The sequence below is a fragment of the Rhinoderma darwinii genome, chromosome 1 (assembly GCF_050947455.1).
Source record: "Rhinoderma darwinii isolate aRhiDar2 chromosome 1, aRhiDar2.hap1, whole genome shotgun sequence".
Classification (NCBI taxonomy): Eukaryota; Metazoa; Chordata; class Amphibia; order Anura; family Rhinodermatidae; genus Rhinoderma; species Rhinoderma darwinii.
This window is the reverse complement of record NC_134687.1, coordinates 158,052,286-158,075,444: the sequence shown is the minus strand read 5'-3', so window position 1 is coordinate 158,075,444 and position 23,159 is coordinate 158,052,286. Positions and strand designations below refer to the sequence as shown.

The window sequence follows — 23,159 nt, the reverse complement described above, 5'->3', positions numbered from 1 at the left end:
AGTAAAAAAAAAAGTAATAAAAATGTTTTAAAAAAAGTGTAAAAATAAAAGTTATAAGTTCTATAAACACTAAATGCTTTTTTTCCCTATAATAAGACTTTTATTATAGAAAAAAAATGAACACGTTAAAAAAGTACACATATTTTGTATCACCGCGTTCGTAATGACCCCAACTATAAAACTGTAATGTTATTTTTCCCGCACGATGAACACCCCCAAAAAAAAAATCAATAAAAAACTACGACAGAATCAATTTTTTGGGTTACCACCGCTCCCTAAATAAGGAATAAAAAGTGATCAAAAAGTCGCATGTACCCGAAAATAGTACCAATAAAAACTTCTATCCGTCCCGCAAAAAACAAGCCCTTACACAGCTTTTTTGACTAAAAAAATTAAAAATTATCTCTCTCAGAATATGGTGAGACAGAATTTTTTTTTTTATAAATAAGTCATTTTATTGTGCAAACGCTAAAAAAAAGGACCAAACCTATATACATCTGGTATCGCCGTAATCGTACCAACCCGCAGAATAAAGTAAAAATGTTATTTATAGCGTACGGTGAGCGCCGCAAAAAGAAAACCTAAAAAACGGTGTAAGAATTCCTGTTTTTTTGCTCAGGATTGCAAAAAAATTGAATAAAAAGTGATCAAAAAAAATCACATGTACCCCAAAATGGTACCAATGAAAACGACAGATTGTCCCGCAACAAATAAGCCCTCACAGGGCTCCGGTGGTGAAAAAATAAAAAAGTTCTGGCTTTCAGAATATAGCGATGCAAAATGTGCAGAGTGTCCAAAAGTGGGTAAGATCGGGCGCCATTTATCAGTGCGACACCGGCCACACATCTATGAAATATTATTTATTTACCCCATTATTATACCCCCTTATTATGCCCTGATGTTCTCCGCACAGATTACACATGCCCCCCACATTATAAACTGAAATACCAGCGAATCCCAAAACAGAAAAACTGGCAAGCAAAATCTGCGCTCCAAAAGCAAAATGGCGCTCCCTCCCTTCTGAGGTCTGCAGCGTGCCCAAGCAGCAGTTTGCGCCCACACATATGGCGTCGCCATACCCAGGAGAACCCGCTTAACGTTTTATGAGGTATTTGTCTTCTGTGGCACACACTGGGCACAACATATTATGCACTAAAATGGCTTATCAGTGGAAAATTGCAATTTTCACTTTGAACCATCCGCTGCGCATTAACCCCTTTGCGCACTAGGACTTAATTGCCCGTCATGGTGCGGCGGTTGATGTATGGAGCCGGCTCACGTGCTGAGCCCGCTCCATAAGCTGCGGGTGTCGGGTGTGTATTACAGCTGACACCCGGGACTAACGGACAGGTACAGCGATCGCTCTGTTACAGAAGCCTGTAAGAATAACAATATACTGCAATACATTAGTATTGCAGTATATTGTACCAGTGATCCAATGATCGCTGGATCAAGTCCCCTAAGGGGATTGATTAATAAAATGTGTATAAGAATTATAGTTATTAGTAGTGAGAATTTTTTTTTTTAAAGTTAAAAAAACAAAACACCTTTTCGCATTTTTCTTCTAAAGTAATGTAAAAAAATGAACAAAATTGGTATCGCTATGTCCGTAAAAGTCCAAACTATTACAATATACCATTATTTAATTTGCACAGTGCACACCTTAAAAAAATGTAATAATTGAAACCGCCAAAATCGCAGTTTTTTTTTTTTTTGTCACCTTCGCTCTAAAAAAAAAAATGTAATACAACTTTTGAATCACTTTTTATGTACCAAAAAATGGTACCAATAAAAACTGCAGCTCCTCCCGCAAGAAATAAGCCCTCACACCACTCTATTGATGGAAAAATAAAAAAGTTATGGCTCTTGGAAAGCAGGGAGTGAAAATCTAAAATAAAGGGTTAATTAATTTCTAATGAAAAAACGTATGACTACATGTGGGGTATTTCCGTACTCGGGAGAAATTGCTTTATAAAAAATGTTTGTTTTTTTTCCTCCTTTATCCCTTGTAAAAATGAGAAAATGCAACATTTTAGTGGAAAAAATTTTTATATTCATTTTCGTGCCCTAATTCCAATAAACTCTGCAAAAGACCCGTGGGGTGTAAATGCTCACTATACCCCTAGATAAATTCCTTGAAGGTTTTTCCAAATGCGACATGGCACCGAAAACCATTCCAGCAAAATCATAAATCCTTCCCTTCTGAGCCCTGCTGTGGGTCCAAACAGCAGTTTATTACCACATATGGGGTATTGTCGTAATCGGGAGACATTGCTTACAAATGTTGGGGTGCATTTTCTTCGTTATTCCTTGTAAATAATAAAAATTTCTATGTTGTTTCAGAAAAAAAGGACATTTTAATTTTTACAGACTAATTCCAATATATTTAGCGAAAAACCTGTGTGGTCAAAATGCTAACTATACTCCTAGATAAATACCTTATGGGGTCTAGTTTTCGAAAGGGGGTAGTTTATGGGGAGTTTCTATCGTTCTGGCAGCTCAAAGCCTCTCCAAATGTACAGTGGGGCCTAAAACATTTTCAAGCAAAATATGAGTCCTGAAAGCCTCCGGGTGCTCCCTTCCTTTTGGGTCCTGCCGTGTGTCCAGGCAGCGCATTAGGGCCACAATGTGGATGTTTTTGAAAACAGGAGAAACAGGGTGATAGATTTTGTGGTGTGTTTCTTCATTCTCATGGTCGCTTTACAAAGAAATTTGTCTTCAAACTGATACTTTTATGAAAAAAAGTGACATTTTTTTTTTTTTCACCTGCTATGTATAAAATTTAGCAAAAAACTGTGGGGTCAAAATACTTACTATACCCTTAGGTAAATACCTTAAGGGGTCTAGTTTTCTAAATGGGGTCATTTGTGGGGGTTTCCATCACTCTGAGACCTATGAGCCTCTGAAAACCTGGCTTGGTGCAGGAAAACAAAATGTACTTCAAAATTTATAAAATTATTATTCAATTTGTAAGTCCTCTAAATTGCTGAAAATGTATTTTATTTTTTCAAAAGTGCTGCCAAAATAGAGTAAAGAGATAGAAATATATATTTAATTACAAAAAATTGTACAGTATTTGTGTACATATGTGACATATTGCAGTTAAAAATAGGGGAAAATGGTAATTTTTACAAAATTTCTTCCATTTTTCTATTTTTTAATTAATTTCCGCAAATCGTATCAGTCTACTTTTACCACTAAAATAAAGTACAACACGTGACGAAAATTGTCAGAATTACTTGGATATTCAAAACTTTCACAGAGTTATTCTCTGATAAAGTCAGACATTCCAGATTTGACAAATCTGGCTTGGTCATTAAGGTACAAACATGCCCGGTCATTAAGGGGTTAACATCTAGAATGCCAAAGGTCTGCAATGCTGTAATTGCTGCAAATGGAGCATTCTTTGACGAAAGCAAAGTTTGAAGGAGAAAATTATTATTTAAAATAAAAATCATTATTTCTAACCTTGTCAATGTCTTGACTATATTTTCTAGTCATTTTGCAACTCATTTGATAAATATAAGTGTGAGTTTTCATGGAACACACAAAATTGTCTGGGTGACCCCAAACTTTTGAACAGTAGTGTATGTCTCGCTTTCTTCCCTTCAGCATAAGAACGGTGTGTCTGAAACATCCTCTTATTTGCAACTACTTCCAATAAATGAGTTTTCAATAGTTCTTGAGCCAATTAGCCAAAGATGTAGTGGAGTTATCCATAATATGGGATGCCTCAGTCTGTCGCACCCTATCTCTAAGAGTATCACCCAACCTTCTAGTTTTCCTTTTGACCCTGATAATTAACTGAATCAAACACCCTCTCAGCGTAGCTTTCATAGCATTCCATACCATAACAGTTAACCAGAAGGCATTCAACCTCCACAATGTCCTATTATTTTGAGGACCTCGGGACAAAGATATGACCAATACTAAGGGAGAGTGATCAGAAAGTCCCCGCGGTAAGTATTCAGCAGTTACAACCGCTCAGGCTACCATGTCAGGGCCCAATCCGAGATCTATACGGGACAAGCTATTATGCGAGCTAGAGAAACAACAATAATGCCTATCATGAATATGTTTCCGTCTCCATAAATCCAGCAGCATCACCTCATGGAGAAAAGAGCCAAACGCAGTTATGGGTCTATGCACACTAGCTCCATCAGTATTGAATTTGTCCCAGTAAGGATGAATATAATTATTAAAATCTCCTAGTATGATAAAAAGGTATACCTGGCCTAGTGCTGGTAAAATTCAAAACCTTTATGAGTACATCATAACTAAAGGGTGTCGGAATATAAACTCCAATAATTATATATTGTATAGAGTTATGAAGAAGAAATGCTAACACAGGCTTCCAGTATCCGTAGTTTCAGTTGCTGCACATCTCGTATCTTCACAGCATAGACAATTGCCTTCAGATGACCCCAAAGATAAAAGTCTAAGGGGGTCAGATCGGGAGGCATTTCTTCTGCGGTGTTGCTATCAGTGTGTGAAGAGTGGGAGAAGAGGGTTGCATTGACAATCCAACACAATGGGCAGCACTTTGAACACATTTTATAAGTGGTCAGAAACTTGTAAATAACTCATGAAAGAATAAAGTAACGTTAAAACCAAGCACACCATTGTTTTTCTTGTGAAATTCTCGATAAGTTTGATGTGTCACATGACCCTCTTCCCATTGAAAAACCTAAAGTTGGATACAAAATGGCCGACTTCAAAATGGCCACCATGGTCAACACCCAGCTTGAAAAGTTTCCCCCCTCCCATATACTAATCTGCCACAAACAGGAAGTTAATATCACCAACCATTCCCATTTTATTTAGGTGTATCCATATAAATGCCCCACCCTGTACAGCGTTCCGTAACCACTCCTTGATTCAAAGGAACTCCGTCGAATCAGCATCAAAGGAGCACATATGTTTCGGAGCAACCGGCTCCCTGGAAAAACATTAGCAGATATATCAAAGCCTGTTCCACCATCTATCCATCTGAATCACGAATACGACGCTCACTGCGGTCGAGCCATCTCACAGCATCTTTAGAGTTCTCAAAAAAATGCATTTCTCCCAAGGCAACCACTCGAAGCTTCGCAGGATAAAACATCGCATATGGGATTTGGAGAGTACGCAAGCGCCTCACCACCTCCTGGAATAGAAGACGTTTCTTTTGGATATCCGTCGAGAAGTCCGGAAAAAATGCTATACGATGACCATCAAAAGTGACATCTTTAATATCTCTGGCCGCTTTCAGAATGGCATCCCTGTCACGGTAATGCAGGAGCTTGACAAGAATAGTTCGGGGCTGTGACCCTGGCGGAAGTGGTCTGATGGGAACCATGTGAGCATGTTCCACAGCATACATGGGCGACAAAATTGTATCACCAAAAATAGATTTCAGCCACGTCTCAATATATTCAGTCGGGGTATTACCATCTGTGCGTTCAGGCAAGCCCACCAATCGGATATTATTCAGTCAGAGTCTGTACTCCAAATCATCAGCCTTAGCCTGTAAACTCAAAATGGCACGGTCATGCTTCAAAAGATCCCTTTGCATGGGTAAAATGGCGTCTTCGGTCGCGCTAACGTGGCCCTCCACCGCCGATATCCGCTCTGAGACCTTTTGTAAATCATGGCGAATAAGCCCCACATCCTCACTCACACCTCCCAATTGCAGTGACAAGGAAGACAGCGTGGTATTGCATTTAGTGATGGCCAGAAAGACATCAATCATGGAGGGTTCACCCTTCCCCAGCACAGGCCATGCAGGAGGAGGTATTGACAGGGAGGAACCCACCTCAGGCTGAGTACATAGTCCCAGTAACAGGCCGTCACAAGTCTCATCAGCGCTCACCTCGGTGTGCACCTCCAGCGTGGGAACCGAGGTATGTTTAGGAGTCTCCGCGGGCAGTGCAGGCTTACTTGGCGTGGCAGATGTGTCTCGCATAGCCCGCCAGTTTAGAGGCCGCTGTACGTGCGACTGCAGAGGAGGCGCCAGTGCCATCTTGGCTTTCCCTCTCCACCGCCACATCTTGTTTCCGACAGGTCATGGCCGCGATGTCGGCAGAACAGGGCTTCAAACCAGCAGGAATGATCACCCAGGTAAGTATCGGCAGGCTGTACAAATTGTACCCTGTAAAGAGCTCCGAAACAGGATAAAAGAAGGATCTCTAGCAGGAGCTAACACGCCGTGCGTCCTTTCACATCCCCAGTCAGGCCACGCCCCTTGTATTGCAGCATTTCTGCTTTGTTGTTGGGATGCCACTTGTATGGCCTGGCATAAAAAGTGCTGGGGTTCGCAGCAATAAGTTGTTGAGTACAAAGATTCATCTGCTCAACAATTTTTTCAACAAGGCTGTCAGAAAAGAAGAGCTGGAAAAATTATATTTCTGACAGCCCTGCTGTCTGTACTTGGACCCTTGCAGCAGCAGTAAAGTCCGGTACTTGGGGGGTGTAGGAGGTTAAGGGCAACCAATTAGGTTCAGGTGTAACCTGAACACTACCCCTCCTGCGACCGCGAGGAGGTCCCTCGGTGTCAGTTGAGGAGGACAGTGTCTGATGCGAACATCATACACCTCTTCTGCAGTATGTGTTCTGCGGGCAATTTTTTTTATGTACAGTAAATGTATATATGTATACTTGTATACTATAGAGATCTGTGTACAAACAAATGTAGAATATAGAACTTTTTTTTTTAACATAAAACACACTGACACTATTTTTTATTTTGTTTTAGGACACTAACTTTCACTGACAAAAAGACAATGACTGATGCTGAGTGATTGACAATCACAAACTGACTGACACGAACGGTCTGACTCTGACCGACACAATTGACCCTGACTGAACACTTTACTTTAGTGTTTTATGAATTAAAAAAAAAAAAAAAGCTAAAAAAGGTAGGTGAAACTGTGATCAAGGGGTTAATGTGTTTTGTTTTTTTTTTAACTTTTCTCCTTCCAACAACGATACAGACTGTCGTAAAGTTTTACTGTACTACTAAGCTCCGATTGGTTAGTCTGTACAGACTAACCAATCGGAGCGATCTTCGACAAGTGACCGCTTTGATAGGTCCCTTGTAAGGGCAGACACTCTAAAAGTTAACCGCAGTTAACTGCACAAAGTGCAGATGTAACTGCACATCTAGGTGCGCAAAGTTATTGCTCATCTGGACGTATAGTTACATTAATATGCGGGAAGGGGTTAAAGGGGTTGTGCTATCAATAGAAAACGGCAATATATAAATTCAATATACATTTTAGAGTAACTTTGTGAAAGTTTTATTAAAAAAATAAATTCCTCGCAGAAATATGGTAATTATCTGCTTGTAATAGCACCCCCTGGTGGCTGCCGCACTATTTTGTTCCAGCAAAAACAACGGAATAAGCAACGGAATATACAATGGAACCTTCGACGCGGATGTGACCAGGGCATAAGGTTATTAAAAGTTTTTAATGTCTGATATATTTACCAGCTCTGACCTGAGAGATGCTATTTTGGTCTGCATTTCTTGGCTCATCTTCAGCTCCTCACCTGGACCAGCTTCCCTGTGAGTCGGTTCTGTAGTAAGTCCAGAGACCCACCCTAACAGACACATAAAGGAAAGTGTTGTTTCAGAGATAAAAATATTAAACCACATTTCAAATAATAATAATAAAAAAAACGATGTTCTTGTATTAGAAGACACAATCTTATCCAAATTGAGTCAAGATTGTGAAAATATGACTATCACATAAGCATTATCTTTTCAGTATTGTTTTCCACTGTACCAAAGTAGAGTGAAACGAAAAAAAAAAAAATCGTGCTAGGAGGAAGGAGACCGTCGTATTCATTAGCAATTAGAGTGAATAGGGAGAAAGCTGTAAATCAGCAGCGGCGGGGCATGGGGAGCGGCAGATCATGAATACGCCGGACTCCTTCCTCACAGAGCTCGCCTCGCGCTGCAATGTTTAAAAGTCTTTAAAATGACATGACATTAACACATAAAGCGACAGACCACTGAAATCAGAGAGGGCCGCATATAGTTGCTGACCGTTTCGCTTGAACCTTATCCAACCAGTTTGTTGTGTTCAACCAGAAGTGGAGCACCGCAAATTGATATCCTCTTCTCCTCTATGGAATATTGAAGACGCCAGATCTACTGACAAATGTAAATCCAGGTGAGAACTGCAGCTAATCTAAAAACTCAGAAGGTTGTTGGGGCCTCAAGCGCAGCACCAAAAGGTGAGAACTTTATACTTTAAAAAGAAAGATTTACTTTAATCTCAGATGATGCCCTATGAAGCTTCTTTTTGTTCTGTCTTTACTCAGAGTTGGATGTCCAGAAATAGATTCTAACAGTTCTTGTGTACAGCATGGGAATTTTTGAGGCTGCCACTGACCATATTTTTTCCATAACACAAGGAGTCACGTTCTTCACTACTGCCATACCTGATGTCTACTAATAAACGGTATTATTTAATACTTAAAATGACTTTGGTTACTGACTACCTTCACATAATTCACACTTTCCCCATAACATGTTATTCTAAAAACCATGTTCTAAAAAGGTGTTGTCCCACAATGAAATGTGCAATTTCTCTTTTAGATCATGCAAAACATAATTTTCCAAATGGAAAAATAAAATAATAAAAATAATGATTAACATGCTCCAATGTTTAGATATTGCTGTTACATACTTGTCATGGTGCCCTCGTGTTCTTTTCATTCCCTCAGAATGTCCAACGAATATATTCAGTGTTAGAAGAAGCCGCTTCTAGGAAACTAATTCTTATGGTCTGGGCTGCACAATAGCTGGAGTCACTCCACCATCCATATGCAAGAGGATTTTGGCGGTGGAACGGAGCTACTGGGCATGTGTGACCATCGGCACTGAACACATTAGGTGAATGTTCTAAGAAAAAAATATCAAAAGAACACCAGGGGGCGCCATAACAAGCATATAACAGCAATATCTACACACTAAGGCCTCATACACACGGCCGTACCCGTAATCACATTCCGCGATTATGGGCATGGCCGGCAGCGGACAGCTACAAAGTATGGGAGCACGGGCCATAAAAAGCAAAAAGGTAGGACATATCCTATCTTTTGCGGAGGCTTTCTACGACCCGGACACCTTCCTTTAAATATACAGGAAGGTGTCTGTGGTCACTAGAAGTGAATTGGTCCGTAATCACGGTCTGCAATTACGGACAAATTCTACGGTCGTGTACATGGGGCCTTAAAGCATTTTTTTTTTTTAAATGATTTCAATTGGAAAAAGGTTTATGTTTTGTGTGATCTAACAGAGAAATTAATTATTTAGGCTATGGACACCTTTATTAATTCTTTTAAATAAAAATGTGTATCAGTGGGATTGGTGCAACTTTGTAATTACATATTATTTAAAAAAAATAATTACATTTTGAGATACAGCTGCTTTGTATCTTGTATACAGAGCAGCTGTATCTAGCGCTGAAACCTGTATCCGTCAGGTCAGCGGGACTGACGGGTTCAGTGACAGCAGATCCTGAGCACCAGCTGTTATCGATCACATCTAAATTCATAAATTAGATGTGATCGATAACCGGTGGATCCTGTTAACACACTGATACACTTTTTTATTAAAACAAAAAGTTTTCAAAAAGGTGTACATAGTCTAGCATCGCGGGACAACCCATTTTAAAACTAAACTCAATGGAGTATTTGACCTACCAGAGTAAGTGGACAGTACAATTTCATCATAACCTTCCTTCCCAACACAGCCTCCCTGGATGGATGTTATGCTTTCTGTCAAGGTCTAAGAAAACAAAAAGGAAAACAATTGTAGAATGTAGTGGGATCATTATATATATATAACACAGAATCGGCCCTCTTTAAAAAAAAATAAAAAATAAAAAAAAGTTTTAATAGAGGTAACGGGCCAATCAGGATAATTTATGTAGGCATTTAATTAATTTAATGTATTTTTACACAGAATATTCAGCATCTGGAAGGTCTTTTTTTTTTTTTTTTTACAATATTATAGAGTTAAAATGCTCCCAACCCTTCCTGGCTGTGCAAATATGTATTACCAGCAGGAACAAGAATAGTTTTTATTCTAACAATTTATTACAGAAAACATACAACAGTATAAATGAATTTAGGATTATAAATATCTGGTCAAATATGGATACATGAAATCAGGCTTGATACGAATCTGTAATAGAGAATAATGTTTACAAAAAGATAGTTACTATATGCATGAACTTACATGGTCAAATCGGAGAACCGGATCACTTGCATTGTCAAAGCCATATACCTCCACTGTCCCATCATCTCGACCAATCAATATGTCCTTCACTCCATCTCCCAAAATATCAAAGTTGTCAATGCACAAAACGCCTAACAAGACAAATAAAATACAAGGATTAGAGATCTATGTAGTTTACTTTAAATTAGTTGTTGTAAGTGGGTTCCGCCTATTGCTTTGCTTATTTTACACATACCTTGTATCTGATATAGAAATTCTTGTAACTAAGGATTCGGTTTTCTCTAGATAACCCTGTTTCGTAATGGCGACTACAATAGTTTGTTGTTGTAGATAAACAGCATGGAAAAGCATAAAAAGATATTCATACAAACCTCCTCTTTTCTTTTCATTGAATATTTCCCATTTAGGTACAGGTGAGTCTCTTGCAATATGAATTAATCCAATCTTTCCGTCTGATGTTCCATACAAAAGCTCTTCCCCATTGTCCCCTGGTTATAAAACACATTTGGCTGAATTTGAAGGTTGACGTTGACATATACATCTATTTTATTAAAGGGAAACAGCACTTTCCCCTAAACGGTGTCCTGGCAATACTTATTTTTGAAACGACCCCTCCGCCTATTGTATTTTTTTGCTTCTACGTGTCTCAATAGTAATAGACTACCCCAACATGCATGATGTTTGAGAGAATAGAAAAACGATTTGGGGCAATGACTTATTTTTGTCTGATAAATGTGCTCACCTAACCGTGCACATTTACATTGGCTTTGTCAGTTAATTTGTATTATCACATATTATGCCATTTCCTCTATATGTATATAGCACTAGCAGTATAAACACGCTACTGGGGGGAAATTCTATAGTTTGCTTATACATGCTATGACGGGTATATGCCATTCCTATGCTGTATTAGCCATCTTGGGTTTTTCCCTGCTCAGGACCTGCTCTTTGTGCCAGAACACAATGGCTGCTCTGTAATGCTACATTTCCGCTATAGCGGCCCGAGACGACAACTTTAACTTACTGCATGTCTGTGTATAGGCTACCATGAGCATAGATGGTAGCAATAAACAAAGTATTTTCAGCAGATCCAGCTATATTCATAGATTTAGAGGTCACCTTTGCGGTTATTTGCTCCAATACTGTATTGTGTCATATTATCCATGAAAGTTATTTGAATAAAATAAAGCTTAATCCCCAGCAAGGCTGATGATTGATCCTGTGTCAATCTGTACACCTTTTGAGAGAGAGAGAGATTTCTGCCCTCTTAGGGTATGTGCACACGACAACGCCAAATACGTCTGAAATTACGGAGCTGTTTTCAGGAGAAAACAGCTCCTGAATTTCAGACGTTTTTGCATGTACTCGCGTTTTTCGCAGCGTCTTTTACAGACGTAATTGGAGCTGTTCTTCATTGGAGTCAATGAAAAACGGCTCCAATTACGTCCCAAGAAGTGTCCTGCACTTCTTTGACGTGGGCGTAATTTTACGCGCCGTCTTTTGACAGCGACGCGTAAAATGACAGCTCGTCTGCACAGGACATTGCAAGACAAATTGCAAGCAATGGGCAGATGTTTGCCGACGTATTGGAGCCGTCTTTTCAGGCGTAATTCGAGGCGTAAAACGCCTCCATTACGCCTGAAAATAGGTCGTGTGCAGATACCCTTATCATGAAGGCATCAATGGAAGTGGTAATTCCCAGTACAAATCATTGCAAGCATTTCCTGTATAGATTTTGGGCATAGAAAGACCTGAGGATCACCATGATACAATCCCCGTATTGGTAGCCCATATGTTTATAGGATGCAGCGATTAATGTCGGGTACATAATGGGGTTTAGGTAGACCATTTATACTCTAAGCATGAGAATACATAATGACAATGAAATAAAGTTCTGAAAATTCAACGTTCTATGTATTCCCCTGTATCAGCAGCAAAAAAATATTATCTGCCCTGAAAAAATACCAGATAAAATTTGTTTGGGTACACCAATATTGAATGGAGACAGTAGGGAACATCTACTAGGTCTGACTACGAGAGGGTGCACATGTGACTCCAACATCTGGCAACAAAATTATTAATAGTATAAGGCTCTGTTCACACAGAGTTTTTTTGCAGGCAGAAAAATCTGCCTTTAAAAATCAGCTGGTTTTTTTTTTATGTGGTCTTGTACCATAGGTGTTTTTTGCCGCGAATTTGCTGTGTTTTCTACCTCTTTCTTTAACAGGCAAAGGAAAAAAGCGGGAGCGTTTTTTTTCCATAAAACACACCAAAAAATGCTTCAAAAAGAGTCAGCAGTTTGCGCCGTTTTTTTCTGTCGTGGGAAAAAAATGCCTCCGCCTCCTATTGAAATCAATGGGAGGCAATTTCAACCGTTTTATGCCACAGTTCCTACGGCAAAAAAAACTGTGTGAGCAGTGCCTAAATGTTAACATTTTTAGTAATTGCTCTATAGCAGAACCCTGCCAATTTCTACTACACTACAATGTTATCTGGAGTACATAACAAAAAACATAAATTATGACTTAATACAGATCAACGAAATACTAACCTCCATCACCTCCATTCAAGGCCAGGACAGAAGGTGGACCAGGAACTTCAATTTCATACAATAAATCAGAACCCTTGAAATAAATAATAACCTGAATATTAACAATAAACTGTAAAGATAGTTTATATCAATAGATTAAGAAAATAAACTATCTATGTAGGTCCAAAATTCTGTGTGGTGGGTACTCGTTTGCTCCTTTCACACGGAGCAATGATTGTTTACGTATAGGGATGAGCGATCGTTAGGGTATGTTCACACGGAGTGTTTTCAGGCACATTTCGGGGGAGTTTACACCTCCAAAAACCTCTGAAAAATCGGAAGCAGAACGCCTACAAACATCTGCCCATTGATTTCAATGGGAAATACGGCGTTCTGTTCTGACGTTGCGTTTTTTTACGCCTCGTTTTCCCAAAAATGGCACGTAAAAAGACGCCCGCGAAAAAGAAGTGCATGACGTTTTTGGAGCAGTTTTTCATTGACTATATAAAAACAGCTCCAAAAACAGCTGTCAAAAACGCGAGTTTGATTAAAAAACACCTGAAAATCAGGAGCGGTTTTCCCTTGAAAACAGCTCCGTATTTTCAGACGTTTTTGGTTAAGCGTGTGAAAATATCCGATCAGTCATCTGTAAACATAAGCAATCATCCCCATACATTTCTATAATGTCGGCAGCACGTCTTCCTGTTTACACAGGGAGATGTGCTGCCGACAATGATAATATTGTTGCTCGTTCATCGGATGATCGCTACCCTGATTACACAGGGCAATGATCGGGAACAAGTGTTCACATGAACGCTCGTTTGCCCAATCAATGGCCTGTGTAATCGGGCCTTAAGGGTCCAATTACACAGCCCGACGTGGACAATCTAAAAGAGCGGCAATCAACAAGTCCGCTCGTTGATCGTCGCTTGTTTGCTCCCTTCACGAGGAGCGATTATTAATGTATGGGGACGAGCACTCGTTACTACAATCTCTCGTCCCCATACATTTCTATCATGTCGGCAGAACGTCTCCTTGTTTTCAGATGTGAACCGAAACGTTGCCCCCTTTGTAGTGATTAAACCAACATTTTTCATCAATCTTGAAGTCCTGGTTTTGTTACTTTCTACATATACAATACTGTGAAAAAGTTTTAGGTAGTTGTGGAAAAATGCTGCAAAGTAGGAATGCTTTCAAAAATAAAAGTGTTATTTATTTTTTTTTTTATAAATTAAAATACAAAATTAAAGATGTACAGGAGAGAGATCTAAATGAAACCAGTATTTGGTGTGACTATTCTTTGCCTTCAAAAGAGCATTAATTCTCGTAGGTAAACTTGCACAAAGTCATGGATTTTGTAGGATTATAGTCAGGTGTATGATTAACCAATTCGGTGAGAATGATCAACATTTTCATATGTAGGTTGAAACACAGTCATTAAAGAGGCTCTGTCACCAGATTTTGCAACCCCTATCTGCTATTGCAGCACATCGGCGCTGCAATGTAGATTACAGTAACGTTTTTATTTTTAAAAAACGAGCATTTTTCGCCAAGTTATGACCATTTTTGTATTTATGCAAATGAGGCTTGCAAAAGTACAACTGGGCGTGTTTACAGTAAAAGTACAACTGGGTGTGTATTATGTGCGTACATCGGGGCGTTTTTACTTCTTTTACTAGCTGGGCGTTAGGAATGGGAGTGTATGATGCTGACGAATCAGCATCATCCACTTCTGTTCGTTAACACCCAGCTTCTGGCAGTGCAGACACAGCGTGTTCTCGAGAGATCACGCTGTGACGTCACTCACTTCCTGCCCCAGGTCCTGCATCGTGTCGGCCACATCGGCACCAGAGGCTACAGTTGATTCTGCAGCAGCATCAGCGTTTGCAGGTAAGTAGCTACATCGACTTACCTGCAAACGCCGATGCTGCTGCAGAATCAACTGTAGCCTCTGGTGCCGATGTGTCCTCGCTCGTCCGACACGATGCAGGGCCTGGGGCAGGAAGTGAGTGACGTCACAGCGTGATCTCTCGAGAACACGCTGTGTCTGCACTGCCAGAAGCTGGGCGTTCTGAAGAGAAGTGGATGATACTTCTATACACAACACCCAGCTAGTAAAAGTAGTAAACACGCCCAGATGTAACACACATAATACACGCCCAGTTGGACTTTTGCAAGCCTCATTTGCATAAATACAAAAATGGTCATAACTTGGCCAAAAATGCTGTTTTTTTTTAAATAAAAACGTTACTGTAATCTACATTGCAGCGCCTATATGCTGCAATAGCAGATAGGGGTTGCAAAATCTGGTGACAGAGCCTCTTTAACTGTAACAAACAGCCGTGTAGGAGGCTTAAAACCAGATGAGGAACAGCTAAACTCTGCTACAAAGGTGGTGTTGTGGAATACAGTGTTATGTCAAATGTCCACCATGGCAAGACTGAGCACAGCAACAAAACACAAGGTACTTATACTGCATCAGCAAAGTCTCTCCCAGGCAAAGATTTCAAAGCAGACTGGAGTTTCAAGATGTGCTGATCAAGCTCTTTTGAAGAAGCACAAAGAAACGGGCAACATTGAGGACCTTAGACGCAGTGGTCGGCCAAGGAAACTTAGTGCAGCAGGTCAAAGACACATCATGCTTACTTCCCGTCCAAATTGGAAGATGCCTAGCAGTGCCATCAGCTCAGAACTGGCAGAAACAAGTGGCACCCAGGTACATTCATCTACTGTTCGGAGAAGTCTGGCCAGAAGTGGTCTTCATGGAAGAATTACAGCCAAAAAGCCATGCTTTAGACGTGGAAACAAGGCCAATCGAATCAACAATGCACGAAAACATAGGAACTGGGGTGCAGAAAAATGGCAGCAGGTGCTCTGCACTGATGAGTCAAAATGTGAAATATTTGGCTGTAACAGAAGGCAGTTTGTTCGCTGAAGGGCGGGAGAGCGGTACAATAATGAGTGTCTGCAGGAGACCGTGAAGCATGGTGGAGGTTCCTAGAAAGTTTGGGGCTGCATTTCAGCAAATGGAGTTGGGGATTTGGTCAGGATTAATGGTGTCCTCAATGCTGAGAAATACAAGCAGATTCTTATCCATTATGCAATACCACCAGGGAGGCATCTGATTGGCTCCAAATTTACTCTGCAGCAGGACTATGAACCCAAACATACAGCCAATGTGTAAAGGATCTGCCAGGCACAGCTTCGGGGTTAACTCCCATAGGTAATCAGTCTGCACCTGAATCTACGTCTGTGAGACTGACTCCATCTTCCACCACTCAGGATGGCAGGCTTAGGAGTGGGAGAGCCTATCGCAGCCTGGCCAGACGGAGCTAGCTCCCGCCCTTTGTCTATTTATACCTGTCTTTCCTGTTCCTCCTTTGCTTGTGATTCTTTCCGTGTGGTTTCCTGGCCCAGCTACAGCTCCTAACTATTTGATCCTGCTCCATTCTGACCCTGGCTTACTGACTACTCTCCTGCTCTGCGTTTGGTACCTCGTGCTCTCCTGGTTTGACATGGCTCGTTCACCACTCTGGTTGCTCACGGTGTTGCCGTGGGCAACTGCCCCTTTCCCTTTGCTTTGTATTCCCTTGTATGTTTGTCTCGTGCACTTACTGAGCGTAGGGACCGCCGCCCAGTTGTACCCCGTCGCCTAGGGCGGGTCGTTGCAAGTAGGCAGGGACAGAGTGGCGGTTAGATTAGGGCTCACTTGTTCGTTTCCCTACCCCCGTCGTTACACAATGTCATTAAAAACCATCTTTAGCGTAAAGAATAACAAGGAGCCCTAGAAGAGATGATATGGCCCCCCCAGAGCCCTCATCTCAACATGGTAGAGTCTGTCTGGGATTAGATGAAGAGACAGAAGGATTTGAGGAAACCTACATCTACAGAAGATCTGTAGCTAGTTCAAGATGTTTGGAACAACCTCCCGGGCCACGTTCCTTCAAAAACTGTGTGAAAGTGTAGTTAGAAGAATTGATGCAGTTTTGAAGGCAAATGGCGATCACGCCAAATACTGATATGACTTAAATTTTGCTTCTGTTCATTCACTTTGTATTTTGTGAATTGAAAAAAAAAAAACAAAAAAAAAAAAAACCCCCAACCTATTAACACTATTTTTTATTGAAGGTTTTCCAAATAATTGCAATCACACATTGAGCAAGTACATTGAAAATTTACATCGAGATAAGGACATTAGTGATGAAACGAGCGGTACATGAGATACATGTGTTAAGACAGCTGAAGGTCGGAATGCAAACCAAACCAAGTTACAGGAGGAGAATCCGCAGAACCCCATAAAAAGGACCAATGATGTGCACTATGATTGCAACGTAGCGGGATTAGAAGGCTCATTGTTTAAAACAGGAGCTATGGTAACCCCACTTATTCCTGAATTAGAGATATAGAGATTGTAGAGATATAGGAGCACATCAGTAACAGAAACGAAGAAAGGTATCAAAAACATACAGAAACAATGATAAATGCTGAATACAAAAGAGATTAACAGCATTCTAGTGCTGTAATAACAAAGAATATTCTCACCCAGGCGCAGTGGTATCGGTGTTAAACCACTAGTACAGGGCAAAAGTAAGAACAGCACAATAAGAGGCCATCGATACTCACTCAGGTAAGATCAGAATAGCAACAAAGTGAAGTTCAATCCGCAACAGTCCAGTCTTTAATCAGCCAACGAGGTGGAGGTCTCTTAGGTAAGGGCAATGAGGTTGCTTGTGCAACTGGAATGTTCCAGCTTGACAGCATAGAAATGCCCTCTTCAGCAGTGGTGATGACACAAATGTCGCCCGCATGATTAACCAGCAGTTTGGTCGGGAAGCCCCATCTGTAAGCTATAGAGTGCTTCCTCAAAGACATGGTGACAAAGGTGAAATTTCTCCTAGCCTGAAGAGTTTCTGCTGATAGATCAGTAAATAACTTCAAGGTGGTATATGGGGGTGGAAGCAGTTGGTGTTTCCTCGCCTTCTCCATCAAGCCCTCTTTAGTGTAAAAAAACGTATATCGGGCTAGCACGTCCCTAGGGATAGAATCTGGAAGGGTTTTTGGTTTCGGAACCCTGTGAGCCCTGTCAATGCTAAGTTCGCACTCAGCGCTGGTAGGTAGCATTCGTTTGGTAAATTGTCATAGATAGGTCTTGAGCTCTGCATTAGGAATGGATTCTGGAATCCCCCTAAATTTTATGTTATTCCTACGATTTCTATCCGCTTAGTTCACCATCTTTGTTTGCAGTGAGGAGAACCTCTCCTCCAATTAATTATGCGAATCCACCATCTCATCGTGGGCAGAGCTAAAGGACTCCATTTTGTCCTCCATATGCGTGACTTTCTCTCAGAGAGTTTAAAGAGAATTGAAGAGGCAAGGAGCTCCTAAGCACCAGGAGCATAGTTTTTAGCATAGTTTCAGACACCGTTTTATCTGAAGTTTGAAATTAGAAATTGTCCGGGCAGTCGGATGCATCCAGAGGCTTCCCATCGTGATCCTCTCCTCCCGATATGTCAGTTAGCCTTTACCTTTGTTTGGCAGGGCTTCTCAAAGGTGATGGAGACCGAGTTGAAGTCGTTGAGGGATACAAGTAATAATAGAGAGAGACGTCTGTATCGGTGCAGAGCGAATGTCCTCCTGCGTAAGGGGAGAGGGGCTTTCCATCTCGACTGAGATTTTTGGGGAAGGTGAATTTCAGTCTCCATTCAAGGAGAACTGACTGTGTCCTGCTTCCACAGAAGCTGAAGTGCAGGAGGCTATGTTACCTGCCGGCACTGCGACTGTCATGGATGAGGCAGTCTCCCCTCCGTCAACATGGAGCTGGGAGTCAGCGCCATCTTTCTTCTCTCCCTCCGAGAAGATAAAGTGCTCCAGAGGCTTGTTTCCTTTAGCTTTTTGCGGTTTTCTCCATGGCCGCTAGTAACATTCCACTTATTGAGGAGCTGCAAAAAGTCGCTGGCAGGTGCTTTGTAATCCGTGAGTTAGCTCCGGTCTGCCAGAGCTTGTTGTCTATGCGGCCATCAAGACTGCTGGCATGTCACACACCTAACACTTCTATTTTTTTAAAGAGACTCTGTCACCACATTATAAGTGCCCTATCTCCTACATAAGGAGGTCGGCGCTGTAATGTAGGTGACAGTAATGCTTTTTATTTAGAAAAACAATCTATTTTAAACCACATTATGAGCGATTTTTAGCTTTATGCTAATGAGTTTCTTAATGCCCAAGTGGGCGTGTTTTACTTTAGACCAAGTGGGCGTTGTACAGAGGAGTGTATGACGCTGACCAATCAGCGTCATGCACTTCTCTTCATTCAGTCATTTACATTGCACTAGCGATATAGTTATATCGCTATGTGCAGCCACATACACAAACACTAACATTACTGTAGTGTCCTGATAATGAATATACATCACTACCAGCCATGACGTAATGTTTATTCAGAATCCTGACACTTCTGAATCTTTTCTGTGAGATTCCAGCAAGGCAAGCGTAATCTCGCGAGATTACGATGTAACCTGTCTTTTCAAACGAGATTACGCTTGCCTTGCTGGAATCTCACAGAAAAGATTCAGAAGTGTCAGGATTCTGAATAAACATCACGCTGGTAGTGATGTATATTCATTATCAGGACACTGCAGTAATGTTATAGTGTGTGTATGTAGCTGCACATAGCGATATAACTATAATCGCTAGTGCAGTGTAAATGAATGGAGAGAAGTGTATGACGCTGATTGGTCAGCGTCATGCACTCCTCTGTACAACGCCCACTTGGTCTAAAGTAAAACACGCCCACTTGGGCATTAAGAAACTCATTAGCATAATGCTAAAAATCGCTCATAAAGTTGTTTAAAATAGATCGTTTTTCTAAATAAAAAGTACTGCTGTCACCTACATTACAGCGCCGATCTTCTGATATAGGAGATAGGCCACTTATAATGTGGTGACAGAGCTTCTTGAAAGCATTCTTACTGCAGCATTTTTCCACAACTACCTATTTTGCACAGTACCGATTGTGTGTAATATAAATGATACATACACACGCATATACATCGATGTTTGTTACAGTCACCTAGGCTTCACAGAAATGCAGATTTCCTGTCCTTTTCTCCTGCGCTCTATGTCCTCTGAATTTAATCAAATGACTGACATGAAAGCCTGGGAGTGGAATCAGTTAACATAATACATCATAGTATTTATTGCCTTTGATTTTGGATACAAAAAAGAAACTGCTAAAATGTAAGGGTATGTTCATACGAAAACTCAAAAACGTCTGAAAATACGGAGCTGTTTTCAAGGGAAAACAGCTCCTGATTTTCAGACGTTTTTTAAGCCACTCGTGATTTTCGCTGCATTTTTTACAGCCGTTTTTGGAGCTGTTTTCTATAGTGTCTATGAAAAACGGCTCCAAAAATGTCCCAAGAAGTGACCTGCACTTCTTTTTCGCGGCCGTTTTTTTTCCAAAATGGGCGCGTAAAAAAACGGCCCGTCGGAACAGGACCCAGTTTTTCCCATTAAAATCAATGGGCAGATGTTTGGAGGCGTTTTGCTTCCGATTTTTAGGCTGTGTGAACAAACCCTAACTCTCATATACGTTTAATAATTGAAAATCATATGTATATCTTGGACATGATTCACATCATGTTTTTGTTGCCATACAGCTGAAATCCCATTCAAACTGTGATGTCAGATACTGTTCAGTTTTCGGGGGAAGTATCGATCCTGGCTATGTTGCAATTTTATACTGCACCAATAACATCTATTTAATAGCACTAAAGATAAATATACAATCAAACTGCGAATATAAATGATCGAATATCAGCAACTTTATTATGTGAATCACTTTTGAATATGTAAAATCATCATACCTCTAATGTACGGAGCACTCTGTCCTGGCATGCAAGTATTGAAGTAATCCTTTCCAACTTCTCTACTGGAAGGCAAAGGACATCACTAATTTTATCCCCAGAGAGATAATAGTGTTTGTCTTTGCAGTCACAGTAATGGTTATAGATATAACTCGCACACAAGAAAAGATCAGATCCAGAAACATGCCTAGAAGAATACAGAGCATATCTTAAGCTAAAATACTTCATTCATGTAAAGTTGCAGTTTGGTCTACTGCCCAACCAAGTTTAACAAAAGGAACTGTGACATGCTTCATCTAAAGCAGATCTGTTACCATACAATGCGGCCTTATTTAAGGGGCTGTAGAATCCCACCTTAAAAAGGAGTTCGGTTCAACTAGATGTTTCCACCAAGTAAAATCTTTGAGGCCGGGAACAACAAGCTCAGCAATAAGCTATATACTTCTGTCTAATATAGGTTTTCTATCCTCCTCAGATACAAACCTAAACAAAACTACAAACTATGCGAATTCCATTTTGTTTCTACATTTCTTCTTCATTTCACTTCAAAAGGCAGCAAAGTATGGGGACAGGTCCACCCTAATATTAGCCAAAACGCCACAAACAAATATTGTGCTGTTTGGCTAATAGCACCTAATAAAGAATATAGCAGACCCATAACTAGGAGTCTGCTGTATTCTGCCATTGGGCTAATTTCGCCTAACAAAGAATCTGTCCCTAAATTATGCTGCCTTTAAACAGCGCAAAATTGTATAGGAGTCAGATACACTTTACAAAATCTGAGGTATTTCCATTAAGGTAATTTTATGATTTTGATTCCAAATCTACGGCAATCCAAAGAAAATTTGATGGCACACAGAAACTTTGTAGGGGAGCAAAACATCAGCAATTTGTATTTTTCTAGCTATTTTTCAGATTTTCTATGGCTAGCTTAGGTCCTGTTCACATCACATTTTGGCCCTACGCTTGGAGGATGGAATAACTACGCTATACAACCCTGAGCAATCTCGCAAAAAAAAAAAAAAATGAATACCGTGAGGTATACATTTTTCCTACATGGGAGCCTATGTGTGACAGATGCCACGCTATAGCATCCGTCATATAAATACGTTAAACGTATACTTTGGGAAGCATTCCCAAGGCCGGAATTCACGAGAACAACATCAGGTATTGCTCGGTTTGGATTCCGGCCCTGGGGAAGCCCCTGACGTCACTGTCCATGTATGGACAGTGATTTCAGGGGCATTAAACTAGGGAGACCCCGGCCAGAGCATCGGAAGCACTCTGGCCGGGGACTCCGGGACTGGAGAAGACCCTGTTCTTACGGTTCATATATGGACAGGGATGTCAGGGATTCCCTTTAAAAGCGGACTCCCCAGCCAGAGCATTGCCGATGCTCTGGCCGGGGATTCTCAAATCACAAAGCCTCTAACGTCACTGTCCATATATGGACAGTGACATCAAGGGCTTTACCAAGACAGGAGTCCCTGGCCAGAGCGCTTGCGATGCTCTGGCTGGGGACTTCATAGTTGAAAGCCCATGACATCACTGTCCATATATTGACAGTGACATCAGGGGCTTCCCTTGGGCTCAGCGCTCTAAGTAGCGCCCTCCCTGCCGAATGCAAGGAGCTGGATGTTAACCACAGCAAGCTCCATCTGTCCCTGCAGAAGCAGTCAGAGACTGCTCCTGTAGTGCAGAGAAAGCACACATCAGTTTTCATAATGATAGCAATGTCTGCTTCTCTATATTAGTAGAAAACGAGGCTAGAAGCTACATACAGCAATAGAATGCTTATTTATAGCTAAACGTTAGCGGAGTTTGCATCGCAAGAGTGTGTGGGAGGGGAGTACATATGGGAGAGGAGTGAGACCTTGCTGCGACTACTGTGAGTTAGGGGTGACTGTCCTGCTGGGACTACTAGGAAGGGGATTGAACAGGGTTGTCCCTGATGTGAATACTAGGAAGAGGGTGGCATAAGATGAATTCTGCGGTGATGAAGAGGTGGTGGGAAACTGATGTGACAAATGGGGAAGAAGGAGGGGAGGCTGCTCTGATGACTGGGGAGGTGGGGGACACTGTTGTAACTACCAAGGAAAATTCTATTCTGACTACCGTGGGGGTTGGGGGGGGGGTCTAAAGGTTAGGTTCCCACACCCAAGTCTCCTGAGTATGGCTGACGACAAAGGTCTTAAAATTTTTACCAAAAAAATGGTTTTAAAGCACCGTTTCCTTAGCAAGAACAGTTAACCTTTCCTGTGCACAAACACTGCATGTGATTCTCTGGAGCAGCTCTACGCTCTGTCCAAATGGACAATCCCTATAACATTTTATATTAAACCTGTATTATGTTAAAAAATGTTTGTAGACATAATGATTCACTTTTTTAATAAAAAAAACAATAGGCTTACTGTTAGGTAAACTGTTAAATTTATACAACGTTATTTTTTAAATTTTCCATGTAAAATGTGATGAATCTCATACTTAAAAAATACCTTATAAAGATAAGGGGTGGCAATGTAATACATTTCTC

The 23,159-nt window shown here is 40.9% G+C and overlaps 1 protein-coding gene across 1 annotated transcript in view; it reads right to left on the bottom strand.

Annotated features, from left to right (window-relative positions):
• The window catches only part of BBS7 (Bardet-Biedl syndrome 7), a 69,641-nt gene that overhangs the window by 22,855 nt on the left and 23,627 nt on the right, over positions 1-23,159 (bottom strand). Inside the window, exons 6-11 of the mRNA XM_075860496.1 lie at positions 20,627-20,813; positions 12,783-12,855; positions 10,603-10,719; positions 10,232-10,362; positions 9,694-9,778; positions 7,479-7,581 (exon numbers count right to left, since the gene is read on the bottom strand). Of these exons, the coding sequence (XP_075716611.1) occupies positions 7,479-7,581; positions 9,694-9,778; positions 10,232-10,362; positions 10,603-10,719; positions 12,783-12,855; positions 20,627-20,813 (696 nt within the window). The remainder of the gene's footprint in view (positions 1-7,478; positions 7,582-9,693; positions 9,779-10,231; positions 10,363-10,602; positions 10,720-12,782; positions 12,856-20,626; positions 20,814-23,159) is intronic.